This window comes from Anas acuta, chromosome 3 (assembly GCF_963932015.1).
Source record: "Anas acuta chromosome 3, bAnaAcu1.1, whole genome shotgun sequence".
NCBI lineage: Eukaryota > Metazoa > Chordata > Aves > Anseriformes > Anatidae > Anas > Anas acuta.
In genome coordinates this window covers 114693720-114717042 of record NC_088981.1, presented here as the reverse complement: position 1 = coordinate 114717042, position 23323 = coordinate 114693720, and the positions used below count along the sequence as shown (strand labels likewise).

The following is a 23323-nucleotide window of genomic DNA, read 5'->3' as shown; positions in this document are numbered from 1 at the left end:
GTTAGGAGGTTGGGTGATTTTTAGCAGAAGTTGTCTGTAGCATTACCTCTCAATGAAATAATGAAATGATTGAGGTCTGTCTTGAAGTGCTATGGTTGTACCAGCAGGATGATCTACTTGTGTTACCCGGTGCCTCTAAGAGGGAAGGGTGCATAGGGGCTATCTGGAGCCCAAACCACCAACCTTTTACTACAGAGAGGAGATACTGGGTTGTCTGAGGTCAGCATAGGTGTCTTGAAGATGGTTCTGCCACATTCTTCATAGGCATGTAGTTTCTGCAGTATTTGGGGAATGTATTTTACAGGCCAAGATATATAAAATGAATAAATAAAAAATAGGATTTGTCTAGGTTTCTGGATTAGTAAATGCTGGATACCAGTGAGGGAAAACTCCTGGCCCTTTTGAAAATACTGGCTGCTGATTTTAACAGAATCATGATTTTGCCAGCGAAGTTATCACCTGTCCTATCTTTTTGCTTGTTTGTTTTTTCTCCTAGACCGGCTATTCTTACAGCAGAAGGAGATGGATGGATCAGCCTCTGCTCTTTTGCTGATAGACAGACTGGAAGCATGTCAGTTCTTGACCTACCTTTGGCTTGTAGTGGTGCGAGGACTTATGTGCACAGAAACTTTTTTTTTTTCTTTAAAAAAGGCCACTGGGAAGTCTCCCCGGAGCCTTCTCCTCCCCAGGCTCAACACTCCCAGCTCCCTCAGATGGCTCCAGAGCAGAGGGGCTCCAGCCTCTGCTCCTCCTCAGGGCCTCCAGCAAGGCAGGAGTGGGTAATGAACTGCAGGACATCATCAGTGAGTGCAAAGCTCACAGTCACTGAGCAGTATTTGTATGCTGCTGTTGTGGGAATGTTACACAGCAAATGCAGCTCAGTCTATGCTATAACACAAGTATCAGTCTTCAATTTTTCTGTAATATGAATGATGCACTTCTCATGGAGCCTGTGAGCCCTGGAAGAGGGAGGCTGTTTTTACAAGGAACAGGGGAAAAACCTGCTCCTGCAAAAGTTAGTGCCAAGGCTTCTCAGCAAGCCCTCTTATTGTGCTGTAAAATTCCTCCTGGCTCCCAGGAGGAGAACTTAAATGCAAATGGGAGTTGATGATGGAACTTGTGTTGTTTCACAGCTCCCAAAGGTTGATGTAGCACCAGCAGATCTTGCTTAATTGCTACCCATTCCTACTCACAGACTGGGGGTGTACAGAAGAACAATTAAGAGGAGAAATGCCAGAAAGTGCTATGTTTTCTGGGAGGTTTTGCCTAGGAAAAACAAACAAAGAAAACCCCACCATAGTCTAAACGACACCAGTGGGACAGTTTTAAGAGTGGGAGGAGGTGTGAAAGTGTCTATTGAAATACTCCTCTGCCTCATACCCAGTATCATGTCTTAAAGATAGGTTCTTAGTTGTGCAAATCAATGACTGGGTGTAGATCTGGGTCTTGCCCTCAAACTCTTGAGCAGCCTAGAAACGAGAATCTCTTTGCAAGTCCTTGCAAACCATGCCCAGAATGGAGATTTGGTTACAAAAATCCCATTGATTTGCATGGGAATTAGGCACACAAATCCTTCTTAGGAGCCATCCCTGAGTGCTGCAGGGCAGATGGAGGGGACCTGGAGGGGAGGAGCAGCATCCATACCCCCAAGGAGAGTGGTTTTAGGGGCAGCCTGCATGTGTTATCTCTGCAGTACTGTCCTGTCTCTGTTTCCTCTAGCAGGAAATCCCTTCTCTGGTAGTGATAAGAGAGATGTTTAAAATACAAAAACCACAGGTCCAAACAGAAAATTCTTTATGCGGCTTGGCAAATTATTGTTTAAATTTCTACAGATGGATTATTTTGATCTTCCCCTATCCCACCTCCCAAAGCAGTTTCTGTGTTTAAAGTTTTCTCATCTTAAGAGCAAGCTATAACCTATTGCTGAGACATCACCTCCCTGTGCAGCTCCTCTCCTTCCAGAGGCATGGGTCTGAATTGCCCTTGTCAAGTTGTGAAGCAGAAGAAAAATGGAGCAAATTGAATTTTAGGCCCATTTCTTTGTGTAAATCCTAGGTTGTATTCCCCCGTTCCCCTCAGCTTTTGTCCTACTATTTGCCCTACCACATGGCAAGACTTGTCTGCCCTCAGCTCTTATTTAAAATGGGGGTTCTGAAAGTCACCAATGGGATCAGCTTCTAGAAATAAAGGAAAGGGGTCAGGCTGGAGTACTGTTTCTATGAGGCACCTGAGCTGCTGAGCTTATGAAGTGGAAGTCCACATCTTTGCTTGATTAAATGATTCTTGCTGTATCTTGCTCTTTTTGCTCCCAAGGCTCAGCAAAGTCCTTTTGTTTTTCCACAGTTACCCAATTCAGGCAGAAGATGGAGTGGGGACCATGCGGTGCCGAGTGGAAGGGAACCACATAGGTTGGTGAAAAGAAATCATGTTTCTATTCTAGCATGTTTCGCTACTCCTGCATCTCCAGAGGTTGGAGGGTATCCATAGAGTTATTGGGATTTTTTTTTGATTGTTTTATTTGTGAGATTTCTTGGACTCTCATAGTATATTTTAAAATATTCTAGCTTTTTCATTTAAATCAAGAGCAGCTCTGCTGAAATCAACACAATTGTACTGTTGTAAGAAAAGTGTAAGGAAGAGGAGAATCAGGAACATGACATCTGGAAAAGGTTTGGTAGGATGCACTCTTCATAAAGCTTTCTGCATTTCTGCCATAAAGCACATTTATTTTCTCTCCTCCAGGGTCTCACAATGTTAGCTTCTCAGTGTTCAACAAAGGAAAGTGAGTAAAAGAGCCTTTCTCTCTCTCTCTCTTTTTTTTTTTTTTTTTTTTTTTTTGTAGTTTCATATGGGTATACAGCTCCATTTCTGATTCCAGAATAAGTGCATAAAATTTTATTGAAACTTGTGTTTCATTACTTAGAAATAAGGTTTTGCTAACTTGAGAAGATGGTCATCAGATTAGGGATGAAAAAGGAGAATATTTTCCCCCCCCCAAGCATTTCTGCTTTGCAGTTCTAATACTTTATTTTTGGTGCCCAAACAAGAAGTAATTTAAGTTCAGATTGAATAAAATCCCTTTACCTTGCTTTTAGCTCTTTTTACAAATGGAAAAAATATAGACATTAAAGAAGAGGAGGTGAAAACACTTCCAAACCCATACATTTTTATATATTTTTTTAATGGTAAAACTTAATAAAGAGTCTCAGTCATGTAATAGTTTCTTGAATCAGTGCCTCAATGTGCAGGTGAAAGGTGGTGTTAGTCCCCATAGAAATGTTCCTCTGGAGAACAAGTGTCCAGGTCTGCCAAAGGAAGGTCTACCGTAAGTTAAATGCCCATGGGTCTCTCATGCATTTCTCTCTCTTGCAGATCAGCAGTCCACAAAGATGCTTGGCTCATCAGTGCCAAACAGGAGCTTTTCTTGTATCAAATGCATTCAGGTACCAATCTGATTCACCTCAATGGTTGTCCTATCCAATGGGATAATCCTTTTGTGCCCTCATTTTAGCTGTGTAGCCCTACCAGTATGGTAAGCTTCCTTACGGGCTCACTACAAAAAGCTGCAGACCAAAAATTTCAGGATTACCAAATGTATTTGCTATGGCTGGGTGTGCTGCTATGGGCTTCATTCTAATCTGCAGTGAGTTAGTATTCCTCTTAAGGATACATTTGAACTGTGTCTTTTGGACAACCTAACCTGAGAGAGAGTCAACCAGAGCACAGCAGGCTGCCAGGGTTTGGGATGGAGTCTCTTTGTCATTGTTTCTTGTCCCATCAGGTCACCAGTAGGCTTGAGGTGTTGGATTGAGAAGGGCTTTATTTCACCTCTCCCCCTTAAGTCACACTGTATTTGGTAGGAATGAGATGCTGGCCATAAAAGGATGCAATGCAGGCTTTAGGATGAGATAAAGCATCTCAAGGAGGGGATTATCAGCTACTCCAAGAGCTGGTTTCTGGATAAAGGGCTGGTGAGTGGCAGGTTTTTGTACTATTATTAAAAAAGGTAGACCAAGGCACACTATAACCTCCATGTGATATTTCCAGATATGAGAACAGCAGAAAACAAGATTCTGAGCACCAACCTGAGATTATGGCCATGAGCAAACAGAGTCAGTAAGGACCTGTGCCTAACAGTCAAAAGACAATTTTGACAACAACAGTCAGAAGATCAGCACTGGGCAGCCTTTGATTTCAGTCAGTGGTTAAATAACGCTGAAAAAGACCACTTGGTTCACCTGCACAGGTCCCCAGAAAGGTCCCATCATGTTTCTGCCATTCCCTTGACCTGTCAAGGGGCTGAAATTAATGTAATGGATGCACTGTTACCTTATGGGCTGTATCTTAGGAGCCTGGTTCAGGATATAACAAAATTAGTTTTTTATCCATTTATTTTTTCATAACAAAGCCAATGCATAAACAATATATAAAATATAGCATACAGTTTGTTTCACCTGTAAATTCAAAGCACTTTGTAATGGAGGGTAATTTTAAGTGTTTATTTACAAACTGAGGAACCTTGCATGGAATTGGCTGTTAGCAGAGCACCAGCAGAAACAAGACATGCCAGATCTTTCTAGCAGACCACTACAGTCAACACTGCCAAAATAAAGTTAAAAATCTGGATGAACTAAGAAAAAAATGTAAATTTGTACATCTGGGCAAGCTTCTCTCATATTTACTAGTCTTTTTTTCAGAACTGTGCGAAATTCAACTGGTTGGTTAAACTAGGGCATCTGAGTGCAAAGTGAGGAAATGTCATCAAAGAGAAAAATAGGTTTCCAGTATAGAAGGGCATAATTATAATAAAATCAAATCATGAAAGATTCTTGTAGTCATGATGTGGACGTTTGCCATCAGGTGTTCAGCTCCCTGTGTTTGTCCCTGAAACCTATGGGACAGTTGGAAAGCGCGGTAACATCTAAACCAATAAACTAAATTGAGAAGCAAGTCAGACAAGGTCAAAAGGATTAAAATAATTTTATTTATTTATTTTTTTTTTTTCCCAGAGTTCCTCAGTAGTGCAGAATATACCGTTCTGCAATCTGAGCATGATAGATGCAGCCACTGCTAAGCAGTCCAAGCATTACAGTATTTCCCCTGTCATGCAGCTGTTATCCGTGTGGTTCATTCCTGGCGTAATCCCAGCGGCTGCCAAAATCTCAGTGGAGGCTCACTGAAGCCTGTTTTATTTACAGGAGCCTGTTCCGGTTGGAAATAGTGCAAGTGCACTGCTGGCTTTGACAGAAATAGGGCTGGGATTAATCTTTCCTACGCTCGTTTTCAGATCCCCCTTTTCCTTCCTCTGCAGAAATAGCCTCTGTGTTTCCAGCTGGTGGAAGTCTTGGAGGAGGCACTGATCTCACTATCACGGGGGATTATTTTGAGGAGCCGGTGCAGGTCACCTCTGCAGGTAAGAGGAATAATGCACTAGATTTTTTTATTTTATTTATTTATTTATTTTAAATACACAAAACCCAATTGCACTTCAGAGATAATGACAGCATGGGAGATGTACTCACCATGAAGGAAGGTCCAGTGATTTAGACGATGGGAGTGAACCATTTTCCTTGCTTGATAGTAGAAACAGAGACTTCTAGCAAAGTGTCAGCACCTTCTGGTGATAAAGATGGGTTTATTCTGCTGCTCAGATGTTTTTCCAAGCCTGACATTTGTCTCCTTTCCCTGCTGCCAGGTGTCCCCTGTAAAGTGAAGCATGTCTCTCCCCAGCAAATCATCTGCACCACTGAGCCAGTTGGCAAGGGCAGGAGGCTCGGTGCCCCCCAGCCAGGTATGGTATTTGATAACCAAAGGTCCAAACAGGCAAAGCACACATGGAAACATAGGGTAGAAATAATTTGGTGTGAACGTGATCAAGAAACAGGATTTTCCAAGCCTTGAAGCTGGTTTCTCCTAGGTAAATAATAAGGAAAGGCAAGGTGGGGAGCTCAACTCACTGCTTGCACGGGCTACATGTATGGTGGGAAAGATGTCAGCCTGGTGTGTAGGGCTGTGGACATAAAGGGCGATGTACAGATGATATCTGTAGTATGGATGCCTGGATGAAGCATTGCCATAGGAAATTACTGTGAATAAAATGAAGTTTGGCTTATTTTGACTGTGGGTCAGTTCAGTACCTCTTCCAAAAGCTTGGTTGGAAGCTCTGTTCATCTGCAGAGCCAATTTATTATTAAATTTTTCTGTCCTGGCCTGCCTCCTTACACCACTGATTTTAGCATGTGCTCTGGGGTTTTTGTTGGCTGCTGCTGAGAACACTTTTATTTTAACTTTCTAGGAAATAGAGGGCTTCTCTTTGAAGTTTGGGATGATGCCTCTGATCTAACGGAAGCAGGGCCGGGATATAGATGGCAATTTGTACCTAATGCCAGCTCCCCAGTAAGATTTCTGTCTGCGGCAAAGCACTCCTTCAGGTACTCAGTGATTTTAAAAAGAGATGAAGCCATGGCAATCACCTTTAGCAGTGTAAGAGGTAGCAATAACACCTGACAGTTCTTTATAGCAGAGCCTGACTGCATTGCTCCTTTAAATCAAAGCAAACCCTCTGCTCTGAGGTCCTTTTGAAGCTCAGAATATTCAGCGAAGTGTTTTATTTTTCCCTTTTTGCCTTCATTCAGTATTTCTGTTCTGCCTGGCCTAGATGTGCTGAAATACCATGAAAGAAATTGCTGCGGTGGTAGAAGGAGCTGTAGTCAGTCTGTCTTGGGCTGGTGCTCAGGCCAGATGCAGAGGGGTCACATCCTTGGATGATGCTGGCAACTGCAGCTCAGGTGGTGTCAGTGGAAATAAAGTGATTTGCCCCAGGCTACAGAAATGTCTGAGCTGCGTTGGTGGCCACTGCGTCTGCCTCTTGAGATGCACCTATGAAGAGCTGTGCAATGCTCATGGACATTTTCATTTTTCTGTCATCTCTGTACTTTTTTTAGTTGATCTTGTGAGAGATCTTGAGCATTTTCCTGCCTATTCAGGAATAAGACTGCTTATGAAGAAATGTACAAACCAGGTGTAACCACCAACAGAACCCTACTTATTTTCATGAAGCTGCTTCTTTCTTCTTTTTGAAAACTTCTGTGAAATGTGAACACTGTAACTTGTGAAAATTGGCCATTTTGAGGTTCTTCTAGTTTTAAAATCTGAGTGTGTTTAGTTATTACTTGGTCCTGTGCCCTTCCCTTGTTACTTGATGTATGCATGGAGGTGGAATGCAGGGTGGCAGGGATTTTACAGTAACTCTTTTGCACGTTACAGACGTTCTGCTTTTGCTTAGCTCCAGGCTTCGTGGATTTTTTGTGGCTCCTCAGACCAACAATTACACCTTCTGGATTCAGGCAGATGGACAGGCATCTCTGTACCTGAGTTTATCTGAAGATCCAGGAAACAAGGTATTACTTCTGGTACAGAGAAAAATAAGGAGGTAACAATAGGAAGGAGTTTTAATTAAGGTCATCACAAGCAGGAATTCCCCCAGCATGAATTGGCTTGTTGGCCCTTATTGTATGTCTGTTGGAGAGTGAAACTTTTATGATTATATTTGGCATTTTACATCAGCCCTATCAGCTGCCCAGCTCATGAAGGGCTCACCGTAACATCCAGAGTCTTTGAATTTCTTTTTCTGAAGACATTTATGTTTGTATTTAAGGGACCAGAACTGAAGACATCCTTGCAAAGTTACATGGGGAACTGCTGCTGGGGCTAGGGTCAGCCATAAGCATTATATTTATTGTGCTTTTAAGCCTTAGGACTTATCAAAGTTCAATTGAGATGATATTTTTTTCCTGTAGAACAGAAAAGAACACCAACCACCAACCCACTGATATCAGCCAAAAGCACAGGTCTGGTTTTGGAGCTGTGGGTGTTGTATTTTGGTGCTAGAGAAATGCCTCTGATTGATTTGGTTGGTTTGGACACAGGTGAGAATTGCCTCTATCCCTGCTGGCAATTCTGAATGGTTCGGGAACTGGGTGAAGAACTGGAGTGAAAGCTGGCAGCCGAAATCCCAGAAATTCGAGCTAACTGGTGGCCTCAGGTACTACCTGGAAGCACTACATCATGGAAAGACACCCAGCAATGGGATGAGAGTTGGAGTCCAGATACATAACACCTGGCTCAATCCCCAGGTGGTGAACAGCTACTACAGGGAGAGACATGAAATTCGGGCTCGTGCCTTGCATCTTCCAGAAGTGCAGGTCAGTGCTGCCTGCTTGGCCCTGGGGATCCTTCCAACCTACACCATTCCGTGGGAGGTAGACTAGCCCTGATTCAGTTGACATGGATGGCAGAAAATCCTAATGGTAAAAGTCTTGTTCTCCCCTTGTTTTAACCTGCTGAGTTAGTTGATGATAAATACTGTCATGGGAGCTGAAGGTGTCTGTGGCTTTCTCACTCATTGGTAGGAGGATATTTTTTATGGTTTTGTTATAATTTGCACTTTTGTTAAAGTGCAAGCAATGCTTACTCCCCCTCAGGTTTTACCTTGCTCATTACCTTGTTCCTCATGCTAATTAATACAACCTTGGGATAGATTCTATTTTTTTTTTCCCCCACCTAATACAGAGAACTGTGTGTGTTATCAGAATGAGTCTACATGTATATTGCAATTGGGTGCTAGAAACTTCCAGCCTGATGAAGTGCTTGTGCTGAGGAAGTCTGTCCTTGTGGTTAAACCTCAGGGCTGTAGGATCATTCATGACTTTCACGATTTTCAGCATTTCTGTGCAAATTGTGTATCACTTGTGCTACTGTTAGTTTGAGAACCGGAGCCCCAGGTGTGTGTCAGGAGAGACCGTGGAAAGTGAGCATGGTTTAAGAGTAGCTGAAGGGCCTCTTTACAGAAGTTTGAAAGGACACGTTTGCTGTAAGTTCCTCCCTGGTAAATGATCCACATAGCAGGCTTGAAGTCTTTGTGTCTCATGCAGCTTGTGCCTGTTTTCATCCATACGTTCCATTATTTGCTTGGCAGATGCTGACTGTGACTGGTACAGGGTGGTTCAGTATCTCCGGGAACAACGTCCTCCGCAAAATGATCCACACGAATGCTACTGCTCAGCAGGTAGGTGTCATTAGGCACAGACACCCCGTCCTCTGCTGGCTGTAACTGGTGGACCTCTGGTAATTGACAGCCAGATTGACAGATAATACCAAATAAAATGTTCGGCCCAAAGGCTGAGGTGCATTTTACGTGAGCTAGTGGAGATTTTTGTTACTGGGAATGTCGCTGAGATTTTCTGGGGTGTGTGACTCCAGGGATGTTCTAAACACATCACAGCTTCTGCTCTTGGCCTGTCAGGTCTGCAAAGAAGTGTGTAGTGCCTTCAGACACCAGACCCTCAGTCTTCACCTACATGTTGCACACGTACTGCACATTAACCTGGCTCTTTTAAGAAATCTGTCCCTTTCTGAGTAGGCTGCTAAAGATGCCTCACACTCCCTAAAGTATCTTAGATGTCCAGTTTGAGGCTCTGTCTGTGCTGAGCCTCAAATCAAAATTTTACTCTCAATCACTTGCCTACTTGCTCGTTCAGAGCCACCTTGTCACCAGTCCACAGCTGATGAAAAATGCAGTGACACATGTGTTGAAACTCTCTGCTGAATTGAGCCAGGCACCCTTGTACTGTGACTGCTTTTCACTTTTCTTTAAGGTCCAAACAGCAATAGAGGAACTTCTTTCAGTAGGATGTGACATGGAGCCAGCTTCTGCTAAAATCCTTTTCCGTGATGGGTTTGAGAAAGAAGGTAGTAATTTCCTTTAACATATAAGCAGTATTTACTGTGAGAGTTAATTTCCTTTTTCTGATATAAATGTACTTTAAACTTTTAATGACAGTAAATTCACACTTTTAATGGAGCTATGCAGACATTTATTTGTATTTATTCTGATGCAACAAGCTTATCAAAGCAGGTTATGTGTGTCGGTGGTTAGAAACATTAGGAGCACAGATGAAAAAGGCAAGTCCTGGGGCATGTGAAATTATTCATGTTTCAGTATGTGTGCTGAGGAAGCAGATCTGGTGTAGCCCATAGCTATAGCTCAGGATATAGCCTGATTATAACTCTAGAGGACTTTTTCTTTCAGTGTTTCTCAACGACTGGAAGTGAAACGATGCACATATCTGTGGTATCCTTGGCAGGTCAGGCAAGGTATAAAACATCAGCTTCTGTTTAAAGAAAAAAGAAAATAGGTTTTCTAACATGAAAGTATTGCACACATCAGAAGCTTACTCTATTTTATATTTCCAATATCAATAAGCATATACTAATCCTATGCCAAAAAGTCCACTATTGTCTAAAAAACCTAAAAAACCCACATTATTCCCTTGTATTCAGGACAGAGAGAACAGGACCCAGCCAGTAATATGTATATTTGGTGACTGACTCATCCGAGTGGATGAAAACAATGATTTCATTTGAGTGGGTGGGGATGAAGGGAATTATTAAGCAGAAAACTGGAAACAGTGATTGGACATTCTTAGTCTAATTATGTGATCCCAGTGCTCCAGTTCTGCCAGCAAAAGAGAGGAAAGTTAACAGGGGTTCAACAGTGAAGTGGGAAGGAAAACTGATACATAGCAAATAGAACAAAGGAGAACTTGAGTTTTCATTGATGGCTGTAAAACGTAGAAAATTTAAAGGCAGAACTGTGGTGAAATTGTGGTGAATGGATTCCAGGATAGTAAAAGAACAGCCAGATGTGTTTGGAGCCGGGGTCCATCTAGCCCAGCATGCTGCCTTCAGCAGAAACCAAAACGGATGCCTAGGGAAGAGTAAAAATTGGATGACCGTGTATAATAACTCACCATTAATTCTCTCTAGATCTGAAGTATTTTTGACTCAATGAATTTCCTGAGCAAGTGGTGTTTTTTTTTTTTTTTTTTTTTCTCCATTCAACTACCTTCAGAAGTTCTCCCTTCCCTGTGCTTACGTAGCTCTTGAACACAGCTTGACAATTGCATTCATGCTATCTTCCAACAGAGATTCCCACAGGCCCAACACCCTTTGCGTAAAGAATCACAGCTCCTTGATTTAAGATTCTGCTATTAACTTCACTTGGCAGGCTTTATTTCTCAGAGTGGAAGAAAAGATGAATATGCAGTATGTACAGTTGGAAGAAAGCCTTTTATTTACTAGGAACAGGAGGAATCCTAGTAACTTTTTGGCAGCAGGGTTGATAACTCAATGGAACAAAAATCCTAAAGAGGAAGGTGGATTCTCTGTTGCCTTATATATCAATTTTCAGCCTTGCCTGGGTGCTTTCTAGAAGAGATGAGTGGTTTTACTCAAACATACTCTATCTGGCTAAAGACAGTGGTATTTTCCATGAGGCTTACGGGTCAGTTCAGGGATCTGATGCTCTCTTGTCTTTTGTCCCCTGGTTTAAGGATTCTGACAGCCCTGCAAATTTTTGTCATCTATTTACTCAAGGGTAGGACTGTGTCTGACAAATTTTGGAAACCCATTTCCTATATTTTCATGAGCACCTTGATGGTACTGGTGTCTTCTGAATCCTTTTCAAGTCTTTCATCCTTTTTTTTTTTTTTTTTTTTTTTTTCTCTGTTAGGTACAAGAGCCTCTGTTACCACAGGACATGTTGTCAGTGGAACGGAGCCCTTCTGTGGGAGGTTCAGCATTCGCAGACCAAGCCAGCTGGTGAAAACTTCCCCATCAACCCTAACAAGATATGATCTTACTGAATACACGCACGTGAGTGGCTGCTCAAGCTGAGTTGATTGTACTGGGGAGTGAATACTCAGAGCCAAGTCAGGATTGTAAAATCATCCTGTCTATTTAGATTTCCCCCAGAACTGCAGAAGACTGTGTCTTTGGGCTGTGCTTGTAGACAGAGCAGTGTCTTTGGTTGACTGGGAGAACAATTTGAGGTCCCTGATACATGGATATTGCTTAATACGTCTGTCTGGCCTCTGCTTCTGGGGATGCAGCCCCTGCAGGGAGAGAAAGGAAGAAGTGGGATGGTGTTAAGAGAGGATGGAAGATGTGAGAATAGCCAATTCTTGACAGAATCAACCTCCCCAAAACAAAACAACCACAAACCCACCTTGATATCTGGGGGTCTGCTCTGGATCACTTTTTTTGCCTGTTTTCTACTACATCTGCCCTTAATAGGATTGTTTATGATTTCAACCCTTTCTGTCACCCCTTTCTTGCCAGCTGGGGGAAGGTGAATAGTTGGGGATTGACAGGAAAGAGGAGGGAGGGAGAAACTCCTTCCCAAAACCTCCTGAAGTCCTTCCAGACACTCCTTCCATCTCTCCTTCATAAACCTCTTTTACTCTTATTTCCCTACCTGACACCCATCCCAATTTTTTTTTATCTTACCAGCTCCTTCAGTCTGCTTTCCTCACCCTCAGCTTCTTGAAATCCCCGTTGACATTTCCCAGCTATCCTATGCCCCCAAACCTCACTGAAGCCTGAGGGGTCTGAGGCTATGTGGTGACACAAAGGCCACCTGGGTGCCAGTGCCCTGTCTCCTCTGGGGCAATCTGTCCTTAAGGAGTGGGCTTTAGTGGCTCACCTTGAACAAAGTGCTTCCCTACTAATGTAAACCAGGATTCAATCATGATACAATCTCTTCTGCAGACATTATAAATACAAATTTATGTTTTTCTTCTTTTTTTTTTTTCATTTTTTTTTCAGGTGTGTTTTGCACATAAAGGTCATATGAGCCGCATCTTTCGTATCTCAGTGTCCTACACCAACGTTTCTTTATGTTCAGTGAAGAGGAATCTCACTTGCCTATGGGATTTCAATGAAACCGACCACAAAAGGTATCCACACACTTACAGTACAGAGATGACACAGTAATGAGGTGTACTAGGACAAGGGGGAGCAGCAGGTTCTTATTTGTCTAGGTATAAATTGTCAATAGGGGTAAGCTGACACACGCTGTGTCCCTGCACAGACATGCCTGGAATGTGCTTACACAGTTTTTGAGGACTTTTAGAGTAGATTTGCATGTTCTTGTTACATAAACAATTTCACCACAGTAATGCACACTGGCTGGAGATTTTGTTCTGTCTTTAGAAGCCCCCAGAAAGTTCCTGAAGATTTTAAGTTCCTGGCTTCTTTGGCAACACTCAAAGGATTTTTGGCAGTGAAACAAAAACATGGTTTTATTTATTTATTTTTTTTCCTCCAGGGATCTCACAAAAACATTATCAAAGCTTGGAAAGTTGGTGTAGTTTTTGATTTTTGTTTCACCTAGAACATATGGGTGAGAAACATTACTGGTGGGAAACGTTGGTGATGTGAAGTTACGGGCAGGCAGATTTTTTTTTTTAAAAAAAAACAACGAACCAAACACAACCAAACAAAAACAACCCTGCACATATGCTTACATGCACAAAAACAAACAAACAAACAAACAAACAAAAAAATACAGCAATCTGAAGAACTTCAGAAAGTGAAATTGGAAGCCTGGGTTCTCTGTAAGGTTTGTGAGGGGTGTCTGCGCCTCTGAAAAGGAGGAGGGGGCTTGGTGTGATGTTACTACATGATGGAGAGAGCTGGGGGCATTGAGCAGTTGTCTGGAATTCCCAAAGGCTCTGAACTCTGGATTAACCTCTGTTGAGGTCACTGATGCTGTGGCCGTTCTTATACCAAAAATAGAGCAGCAGTAGTCATTCCCACATGCAGACTTGTGGTGCAGGAGGATGCATAAGTAGATATCTAAAGGTTTATTTCTGTGGGGCATCCAACCGAGACTTGTAGAGAGTGACCACAGGCCATTGAGTGAACGTGTTGTGTATGGGTAATAACAGCAGCACCCGAGGTCATCTGAAAGCTTCACAAAACACCTCTGAATTCAGTTACTGTAACTACCCCGCAGCAAAACAGGGATTGCACAACCTTGTTGTCTTCTAGCTGGATGTTCACCTGCACCGACGTCTGGAGGGGATGTGTGAATCACTCCACGCTACTCCAGGACCTCCCTGCCACCTCCCCGGTGTTTGTGCATCAGATTGATTTGCCGAGTCCTACGCTGCAAAAGGAAACCCCTGGGTCATTTTACCTCGATGAAGTCATCATCACAGACAGAGCTGTGACTGGTAAAAGAGTCAATTTTTCAATTCTTGTTAATGTTGCTGTCTTTTCAGGTTCTTCCATGCTAAGCTTTAATAATGGGTCTGGTTAAAACTATTCCAAAGGAGAAGAGTGTTTCATAACAGGCACAACAATCTCCTTTATTTCCTTTAACTGATGTTTTTTTTTTTTTGTTTTGTGTGTGAAAACAATCAAGAAGTAATTGCCAAACATCAGCCTTCTTGGCTTCTTTGAAAATGTGTTTCTATAAATGTAACTCTTGAGTGCTCTTCCCCTGCCAAAAAACAAAGACGTTAACCACAAAAAAAAAAAAAAAGAAAAAGAAAAAGAAAAAAGTTAGATATGTTTCCAGCTCTGAAATGGAAATAACCTATACATACTAACATCTGTTCTCCTGTATTTGATGAATGCTTGTACTCTTTCTCTTTCAGTTTCTCAGAGGGATCCCAAGCCACCTTGGCTAGGTGGGAGGATCATAGAAGCAGTGACTGTGGTGGGGTCTTCTCCCACTTACAATGTGTCCTGGCTGGCCTCTGGCTGTGGTGCCAGTTTGCCCCTTCTCTCCCTAAGGTAGGGACAGTGACATTATCTCATGCCTTATAATTATCTCTTCACGTTCCTGCTGTGTCTGGAGCTTGTTGTCTTCTCAGACAGAACATAAGAGTCATGAGTCTGGTCCTGCTTAGCAATCCATGTGCTTTCTTTGGAGTTTTCTCCTCTAGGCATCTCAGATGACCTCTGTTCAGGCTGTGGTCAGGCTGCTGCAGATTGCCCATATAGCTGTATTCAGTAGATGGCATTCAGCTCTTTATTAGGATACGAGATTTTGGTCTCAGCGTGCTCTGCATGCTCTGGGCTGTGTCGATCATGTAGAAGCAGCATCCCTTCAGAAAGTGAACCTCAGTCTGCTGTAACTTAAGTTGGTTTCTTACCAACTTCTATGAGTTGACTCCTTCTTCAAGTAAAAACAAAGCAATGTGTCATTAGTTCTGACCACTCTGAATACAGTTAAATTCTTCTGTCAGAGGTGGTTTAGATCTGAGGGAAATTAGGCTGTTAGGTCTGGTTCCCAGAACAGCCAAATCCTTGAACTTCCTGGTGAAATCCATGGCTTTGGTGAATTCACCCATCCTCCCTTAGGGTTCACATAGTCTCAGTTCTCACAAAGGAAAAGGCCAGCATGCTGCAGTTTGTCCATTTTCCCAATATGTTATCTGCTCTGCAGCACTTCAGACCATTGTCCTGCAGAGCACAAATCCAAGACATCATTTGATAAACGTTAAACCACATTCGGACCTAGGTATTTTGTAGAGGTCAATTTAGAGAGCCAGCACAGCATAGAAGGATTTGGCTTGAAGTGTCACCTTGAAAAGTGCATTTAATTGCCAGAGTCAGATGTAACTGATGTGGTATTTTGGCAGAAACCACCAATAGTGAAGACAAGGATGAGAATAAAGGGAAATGTCTGTGAGGTTTGTGTATAAACAGAGGTTTAATCAAGAAAGGGGAGATATTTTTACATCTGTGTGTAGCCTTAAGACTGGCATTAGAATGCTACATACAGCACTGATGAGCACATCTTTTTTTCAAAGGGTTTTAGAAAATCTGGGAAAAAAAGCCATAAGCATGATTATAGAACTGAAGAAAATGCCTGGGAGGAAAAGGTGTAGGAAGCTCAATCTGTTCAGTTTATCAAAAAAGAGGATTAAGAGATAAATTGATTATAGTACCTCTCATCAGGAAAAAGTGCTTGGCACTGCTGAGTGTTTGCATCTCAGAGGAAGATGTAAGAGAAATCAGTGTGATGTTGGAACCAGGTAGACTCAAAACATAAATGATCACAAGCTTTAGAAGTGTGTGGGCTGCACACTTTGTTTTGGATATATTCAAAACAAAACTCTCTCTTTCTCTTAACTGAGTGCATGCTGTGCTTTGTTTTAACACAAATTTGTGTGATCGGGGCAGGAATATTAGCTATCCCTGAAGTTCGTACTGCCTGTAGGTCAGATAAGAAGGCTCAGTGTTTTTCGGTTTTGGATTTGCGAGTTTTGCTGTGCAGAAGTCGTGGCTGGACTGAGACTTTAGCTGTTAACCAGACTCTTAACCACATGGTGGCATCATTGTACCACAGACCGTCGCTTTTCTTTTGGGAAAAAAAAAAAAAATAGTGGCAAGGGAGAGAATATTTTAAGTTTTAGAAATTAGGTTTTGGATGAGCTCTGGTATGAGATATTCGTATGTGTTTCTTGCTATTATTTGGGGATGATAACATTTTGATTGAATCTGTCTGCATTGAATTGATCCTTAGAAATGCCTGTTGTGGGACAGGATTCACTTGTACTTGGTGCTTCCACCCCCCCCCCCCCTTCATAGGTAAAAAGGTGTTTTTCATCATTTTCTGTTGTATGCAATACTTGCATCATGGGGATATAAGCTGAGAGTATCCAAGCCTATTACAGCTTCAAATGTGCTTTCCTTAGGTCATTCAAGAGTTATGCACACATCAGGTGACCCTCTGCTGCTGGTGGTACAGAGGTGTCACAAGTGGGGGTCCTGACTGCTCTTGTTTTACTGTGGTCTCTCTCTGTCACACAGAGGTGCTTTGCTTTGTGAGGGCTCTGAGGAGGTTGGCTACCTCTATGTCTCCACGGAGGATGTGAGAGTCAGTGTCATCACTCAGAGGCTGCAAAAGTCATCTCCACCTATTGGAGGGACCTTCCGCATCCACTTGGCCAGCACAGTGATTTCAGGTAATATGCGATGTGAGTACAGGTCTTGGATTCCCTTTGCAGCAAGCCAAGTGAAAGATGAGAGAACAAACGAGCCTTGGAAATGCTCAAGGTACAGGTTGGCAGGATAAATGCATTGTCATAGTTGCATCTTTGCAACCTGATGTCCTCCAAGAGAGGAGTTAAAGATTATATAGAGGGCAGTATTTCTAGATATTAGCCATGGGATTGTTCCAAAATGCACACATCCTCTAGAAAATACCTTAATGTTAAAGATCTTTGGATCAGAATCTGAACAGGGATTTTACATCCCAAGGCTTCATTGCTCTGTTTCTACAGCACATATACTTCTTGTCCTCTTTATGACAGTGCTGGTATTTCCCCAAGCCACAGCTTTTCTCCATTGCCAGAAACTTTGCAAATTTGCAATGAATAATTCTCCCCTGGGGTTTCCTCCTGCATTCATTAACTCTTGCCTGCAAGCAAGACCCTTGCGGTTTACCAGGAAATTCATCTGCTGGGGTTACCAGGATTGATATTTGGTTTGAAGATACCAAAAAACTTCCATGTGTACAATTGCTTGACTGGAATTCTTCACCCTTTAGACATGCTAGGTTTTCTCGTGAAGAGTCTTGGAATGAAAACGAGCAGGTTAATCTGAGCAAGGCCAACAATAAAGCTCTGGACTGAGGAAATAGTGATTCAGCTATAAAGTTAAATCACAGAATAAGAAAATGCAACCTGAGAATATTCATGAAGTTCCTAGATTAAATAGTGCAGGTCTTTTTGACGTTTGAGATCCGGCAAACTTCCCCCTACTGCTTTTTTGTAGTCAGAGGTTTGAACCATCCCGTTCTTGTACTAAAAATGAAACACCTTTCTTTTCTGTGAGCTGGAGGATATGCTGTCATAGGGGTGATGGTATCCACGGCTTTATGATGTCTTTTGCAGGTGTCTCTGTGCACATCTCCTTCCACCATCTCCGCAAGCTTCTGCAAGACAACACAGATAACTCTACAGCCCCATACTTCAAAGCCAGTGACTTCATTGTGACCAAAGACTCACACTCTTGTTATGAAAGCATTTGGACACTCACTTGGAAAAGAAAAACTGGGGACTTGCCCAATGTTATCAGTGTACAGTAACTTATTTTACTAACGTCCATTTTGAACCCCTTTCAATATCTTTGGCCACAGCTGATTCATTCTCTTGGTGTTTGTTTTTACGTGAGCACCTGTGGTAGTTTAAGCAACAGCAGCTTAACTCCAGATTAGATGATTAAAAAAACAATTGTAGTAACAGGAAGAGAAATTGGCTCTTCAAAATCATGAGGCAAGAAAGCAATTTCCATGTTTTGTTGCAGTCTGCACAATAAGGAATGCTATACAGAAATGAAAACTATTATAATCACAATAATATTTCAGTACCATATCTGAAGCTCAGTAAAGGTTTGTGATATCGTTTCCAGAAAGTTTTTTTTTTTTTTTTTTTTTCTGGGAACTTTTCTAATCATATTGAGTTCATATCTGGTTCTCGTAAGTCTCAAATGAAGGTCCAATTTACATTCTCCCATCTCATTATTTATCAAGTTTAAGTTTGTGTCAGGTAGAATGGTCTGTTTTGAATAAAGACTCAAATTAAGTTCCTCTTCCCCCCAAAAGAAACCCTATTTCTTTGTATATCCATCTTCTACAAATGTTAAATTATCTTCAAAGAAGCAACAAGGTTCTGTGCTCAAGACTATGGCTTGGTGGATGACGAGGAAAAGCTTGAGCATCTTTAGGAGTAGTACAGGCCCTTGTTTCACCCAAAGTCACGTCTTTGAGAAGCAGATGTTAAAATACATTTCAATGCCGAGTTTCAAATGATTTTATTGACTATTAGAAATTTATTTGCAAATCTTGCTCCTGCTTCTCTTTACCTTCAGTTTCTAGCTTGCAAGGTGGGGATGGGAACAGAGAGGTGTTGTGAGGAATTGAGTAATGAAAACTCAAACCTGGAGATAAGAGTCAAGCTTGAGAAGAGGTTTCCAGGAGTTATTTACCACCTTGTAATGACTCTGTACAAACTTTGGGGGAATGGTTTTAAACTCAAATCACAGGATAGGGTAGTGATAAACTAATTCTTTTTCTTTGCCAGGTCTCTGCTGAAAACCTCACTGGTCTGAAGCCAACTATTTCTAGTCGTGTGATTTATGATGGGGGTGTGTTTATTGGGCCAATTTTTGGGGACATGCTTGCTACTTTCAATAACAAAACACAGGTGAGTTAATGTGCTGTCATACTTACTACTGATTCACGCAAGTCCTGTAGATCCAGGAGTCTAACTGGTGTTCAGGGGCCCACTTCTGCTGCTAAATGCTTTCAGAAATCTGTTCTGTGCTTTGCCATAAACCAGTCAAATCTGTAAAATGTGGTACCAGTTTTCAGGCTGGCCAGGTCCGTTGGTCTTTGTGGATTTCAATTCTTCACGTGTAAAAGAAACAAGGAAGGCTTCCTGGCTGAACAAGTTTGCTGGACAGACAAGTGTTGCAGACCAGCATGCCCTGCTGAATTTGCCTCCAGCAAAGTCTGCGGGGTGCTGTACTGATAACAGTGCAATGCTGGATGTGCTCAAGTGCTCAAAGCCCAGCTGTAGGGCTTCAGCAGCAGCTGGGTCTAGGTCATCCTGCCTTTTTTTTTCTTTTTTTTTTTCCCCTCCTGGAGACAGCATGTTTTTATTTGTAAGCACTTGTGTCATGGGTGTCAGGATGTCCTGGCAACACCAGGACAACTTCTGTGAGAAGGAAAAGTAGGGCTCTCTTTTGCCTTATGCTTTGCCAGTTTAGTCTTCTGAGAAGGGAGTTGATGTCAGAGATCAAGGTCATGGTCCAGCTGTCGTGTTTTAGCATGAACAATGAGGAATTAAAAATTGAGGGCTACATGCTGAATAGATGCAATCTGGGAAAAGTTATAATCCGTCTTGCAAGGTGCTTTAAAACATAATAAACTTCTTTCCAAGGTGGGGTGGAAATAAATGGTGTATGGAAAGTAGGATCTTCAATGGGCAACTAGAAGAAGAGGAGTGGGGAAGAGTTGTGGGACCTTGAGAGATGGGAGATAAGATCCTGCAGACACTGAGAAAAGTTGGGGATACAGCTTCTAACACTGTGCTCTGCTTTGTCTAAATGAGTCCTAGCAAGCTTTGTAATGAAATTTGTAATGAGACTTCAGCAGGATAAATTGCTGTCTGATGATGATGTGTGCTGGTGCAGTCAGGCTGTTTTCTGTAGCTGAAGCCATGAGGTATTGCTGGGCTGTCTGCCAGGTAAATGTGGCTTTGGAAAACACCTCCTTCACTGCTTTAGGGGTAACTTTTCTCTCTATCTCCAGGTGGTTGTGGTGGTGAATGATGTCCCTGCAAACTGTTCGGGTTTGTGCTCTTTCCAGTTCAGCCAGGAAATGACACCCTTAGTCAGTGATGTGGAGTATTCATCAGGTAATGGGGTTTTATGTCTGCACAAATTGGGAGAAACATGTCTCTGTGAAAAAGGTCTGTTGATTGTTGATGACTTTGTGTGTTCTTTTAAAAACCTCTGATTTTAGGGAAAGTACATTTTATGAAGTAAAGATCAGTTTGGGTCTTAAAGTATGTAGTGCAAATATGGTTTTGCACAGGCAAGAGGATGGTAGAGGCACAAATTTGAGAGAAATAGTGGTAGGCTTGGTGCTTAACAGAGCAAAAGGTGGCTTGGTTCAAATTATTTTTAATTAAAAGTTAAGAAAAAGGTTGTAGCTGGGCAGGAACAAACATAAATAGGCATTATGGGGGTCAATGAGAAGATCATCAGTGTTCTAGTTTCCAGAATGTGCTGATGAGGATGTTAAAACTCGTAACTGTTGGTTAAAAGTAAATCCTGTGCATTGATACTCAAAAATTCATGAGTCATTTTTTTTGATTATATTCCTTCAGATGATGGATCTCAGGCCACAGTAGTTATCAGGGGTGTTGGCTTCACTGAGCAGAACACTACCCTGCAGGTAGAGGTGAACAACACAACCTGCCACATCATAACTTTGAATCAAACTGAAGTTGTCTGCAATATGGAGAGGCTGCCAGTTGGAGTCTACCTTTTGACATTGCTAGTGAGACCTTATGGCTTCGCACTCAATGCCAGCACAGGAGAAGGCATCTTCCTGAGAGTTGAGCCCAAGCTGGTAGCTATTGAGCCTCCTAGAGCTTCAGAGATTGGTAGGTCTGAACTCCAGAAAGGCTCTATTGGATGTCTGCTTTCTGTGTCTTGCTTTTTAATAGCTTTGGTTCTCCTGCTTCCATAACCAAGGTCTTAATCTGACATAAATAGCATAGCTGGAGATATTTTGTGTACCACAAAATACTGAGGCAAGATTTTTTTTTTATTTTATTTTTTTATTATTATTATTTTTTAATGTAAAGACTGTCAGTCTTTGGTTCTCTGTGGGGGCAACCAGCTCCTTTCTTAGTAGTTTCATTTAGAAATAGTAAAATTAAATGCAGGTATATTCATTCCAGCAATTTGGAAGGTGTTTTGTGGCTTGTCTTCCTATGTCCATTTGACACATGGATTGGTAGTATTTGGATTCATCCTGCCAAATTGTGAAATGGCTAAACTTTGGTTAATCTCAGTCCCATTGAGGTGATTCTATTCTATTCTGAGTGATAAAATGGAAAACTCATCTGTGTTTAGATGGTTAGATGGCCTCCTTGGAGTGGTTGGAAGGAGGAAACTATGATCTGTGAACCCGTGTCGATGAGACTTGGGGTGGACTTGGAAGAATGTATGAATTCCTAAGCTGAAAATCAAGATCTCCTCTCTTCCTGTTGTGGTGCATAAAAAGAAAACTATCCTAGTCCTTTAGTCCTTTTCTTTCCTTTTTTTTTCCCTAATGAAAGTCATATGCTGCATAAGGTTCAGACTCATTCTAATTCATATGAAGAAAAAAAATGGGAAAAAAACAATGACAAGTTTTAGTGCTTGGGTCTTGCTTCTCATTTTGTTCCCTGACAATCCAGCTCTTCTCCCAATTACAGTGATCTGTCACTCATTAAAAAGAAAGCGAGTATAATGCTATCTTACATTACATATGCCTTGAACATTTATAATTGGAAAGAATTACAGCTTCCATCTGTGTTTTTAATTTCTTCCATTTAAAATACCTCTCTTCAATCTTATCGTAAAGTGCACATATGCAGTATTTCATTGCATATGGATATGTGTAGATATCAAAACTTAAGAGCATTAGTCTTTACACAACATGCATGAATTTTGTACTCTAAATCTGAGGCTCCTTATCTGACAACTATCACATAAGCCGAGTGGATTCAGTTTTGAGTTCTTCCTTGTTTCTGGTCCTGCAAACTTAATGGTACAGGGCAGGAGACAAGAAGCAGCTTGTACTTTGTTGCATCAGGTCATTCTTGTCAAAATATCACTGGTCTCAGAGGTGCCATGCTGGGAGTTCACCATGACCTAACTTTCTGTAAGAGTGGGATGACTTTCCAAAGATACTACTGTGCTCCCAAGAACAGAATGAGCTTTCTGTTAGCATACCTGATTGCTGTTTACCCACTTTTGCTGCCAGTTAGAGGAATTCTGGATGATACTTCTAGACTTCTCTGGTAGTTTTCAGAATTAGGAGGAAATGATGTTTTGAGGAAAACATACCAAGAAATCTGCCACTAATATTATAGTCTTTCCTATAGAAGTTTATTTATATCATACATGAAAAGCATCATAAAAGCTCAGTAGTTATAATGTGGCCCTGATAACACATGCACATTGAGTGACTGCGATAATGAAATCCCTGTCTGAGCAGCCTGTCTGTCCTGCCATAGTGCTAAAACTCTGCCTTACCGAAGCGAGAATGTCCTTGGCACTCTATCTAGAGCAAATAGCTGTAAGTTTTAAGGAATTTTTCTTACTTTTTATTTTTTTTTTTCTTCTGAACCACATCAAAGGACTAAGTCCAGGTTAGAATTTCCATTAATGTCTGTTACTTTTCTCTTTTCTATTCCTCTTTGAAATGTTCTGCTCGCTTGAAAAAGCAGAGGGGCCGCCTTGGCTATTTGCTGGAATTGGCCACTGCAGAAAGGCCAAGTGCAAGCCTAACTTGTGCTGGGTGTGATCTTGCATGTGACTGAGGATGCTTAGAGCTGGCTGGCACAAATGAGAACCGAGGTTGCTCAGCGCTTCACAGAATTGAGCCCCCTGACTTTGCTCACAACTCTGCTAAGACTCAAGCCCTGCCAAGTCCCCTGTCTAACCTAAGTTTCCTAGACACATGCTACAGGCTTTTTTGACAGCGGGGTGCTTGGCAGCTATTTGAACTGTGAAAGCACCTGCTGTGTTAAGCTCATTTTTCATTCTTAGTGCTTCTTCCTTCCTTCCTTATTTCATTCTTGAGCTGGGGATCTTTCTAAGGGGGAGATCACAGACCAGACCTTGCTGGCTTAAATAAGTATGTCATTAAAAAATAAACTGAGAAACAAACCCAGTCCACTGG

General features: G+C 41.8%; 1 protein-coding gene across 9 annotated transcripts in view; it reads left to right on the top strand.

The window, feature by feature from the left end:
* The window catches only part of PKHD1 (PKHD1 ciliary IPT domain containing fibrocystin/polyductin), a 252325-nt gene that overhangs the window by 12021 nt on the left and 216981 nt on the right, over positions 1 to 23323 (top strand). For 8 of the 9 annotated variants that reach the window (XR_011095438.1, XR_011095437.1, XR_011095439.1 and 5 more), the window contains 20 exons: positions 497 to 571; positions 2344 to 2408; positions 2743 to 2782; positions 3373 to 3443; positions 5312 to 5413; positions 5696 to 5791; positions 6296 to 6431; positions 7286 to 7400; positions 7929 to 8204; positions 8978 to 9067; positions 9657 to 9750; positions 11573 to 11715; positions 12667 to 12797; positions 13894 to 14078; positions 14505 to 14643; positions 16669 to 16823; positions 17754 to 17938; positions 18942 to 19064; positions 20174 to 20279; positions 20754 to 21032. Coding sequence is in view for 6 of the 9 variants with exons in the window: in XM_068678848.1 (XP_068534949.1) it covers positions 497 to 571; positions 2344 to 2408; positions 2743 to 2782; positions 3373 to 3443; positions 5312 to 5413; positions 5696 to 5791; positions 6296 to 6431; positions 7286 to 7400; positions 7929 to 8204; positions 8978 to 9067; positions 9657 to 9750; positions 11573 to 11715; positions 12667 to 12797; positions 13894 to 14078; positions 14505 to 14643; positions 16669 to 16823; positions 17754 to 17938; positions 18942 to 19064; positions 20174 to 20279; positions 20754 to 21032 (2606 nt within the window). In the remaining 3 variants the exon portion in view is untranslated. The remainder of the gene's footprint in view (positions 1 to 496; positions 572 to 2343; positions 2409 to 2742; positions 2783 to 3372; positions 3444 to 5311; positions 5414 to 5695; positions 5792 to 6295; positions 6432 to 7285; positions 7401 to 7928; positions 8205 to 8977; positions 9068 to 9656; positions 9751 to 11572; positions 11716 to 12666; positions 12798 to 13893; positions 14079 to 14504; positions 14644 to 16668; positions 16824 to 17753; positions 17939 to 18941; positions 19065 to 20173; positions 20280 to 20753; positions 21033 to 23323) is intronic. The other variant, XM_068678850.1, reaches the window with a different exon arrangement.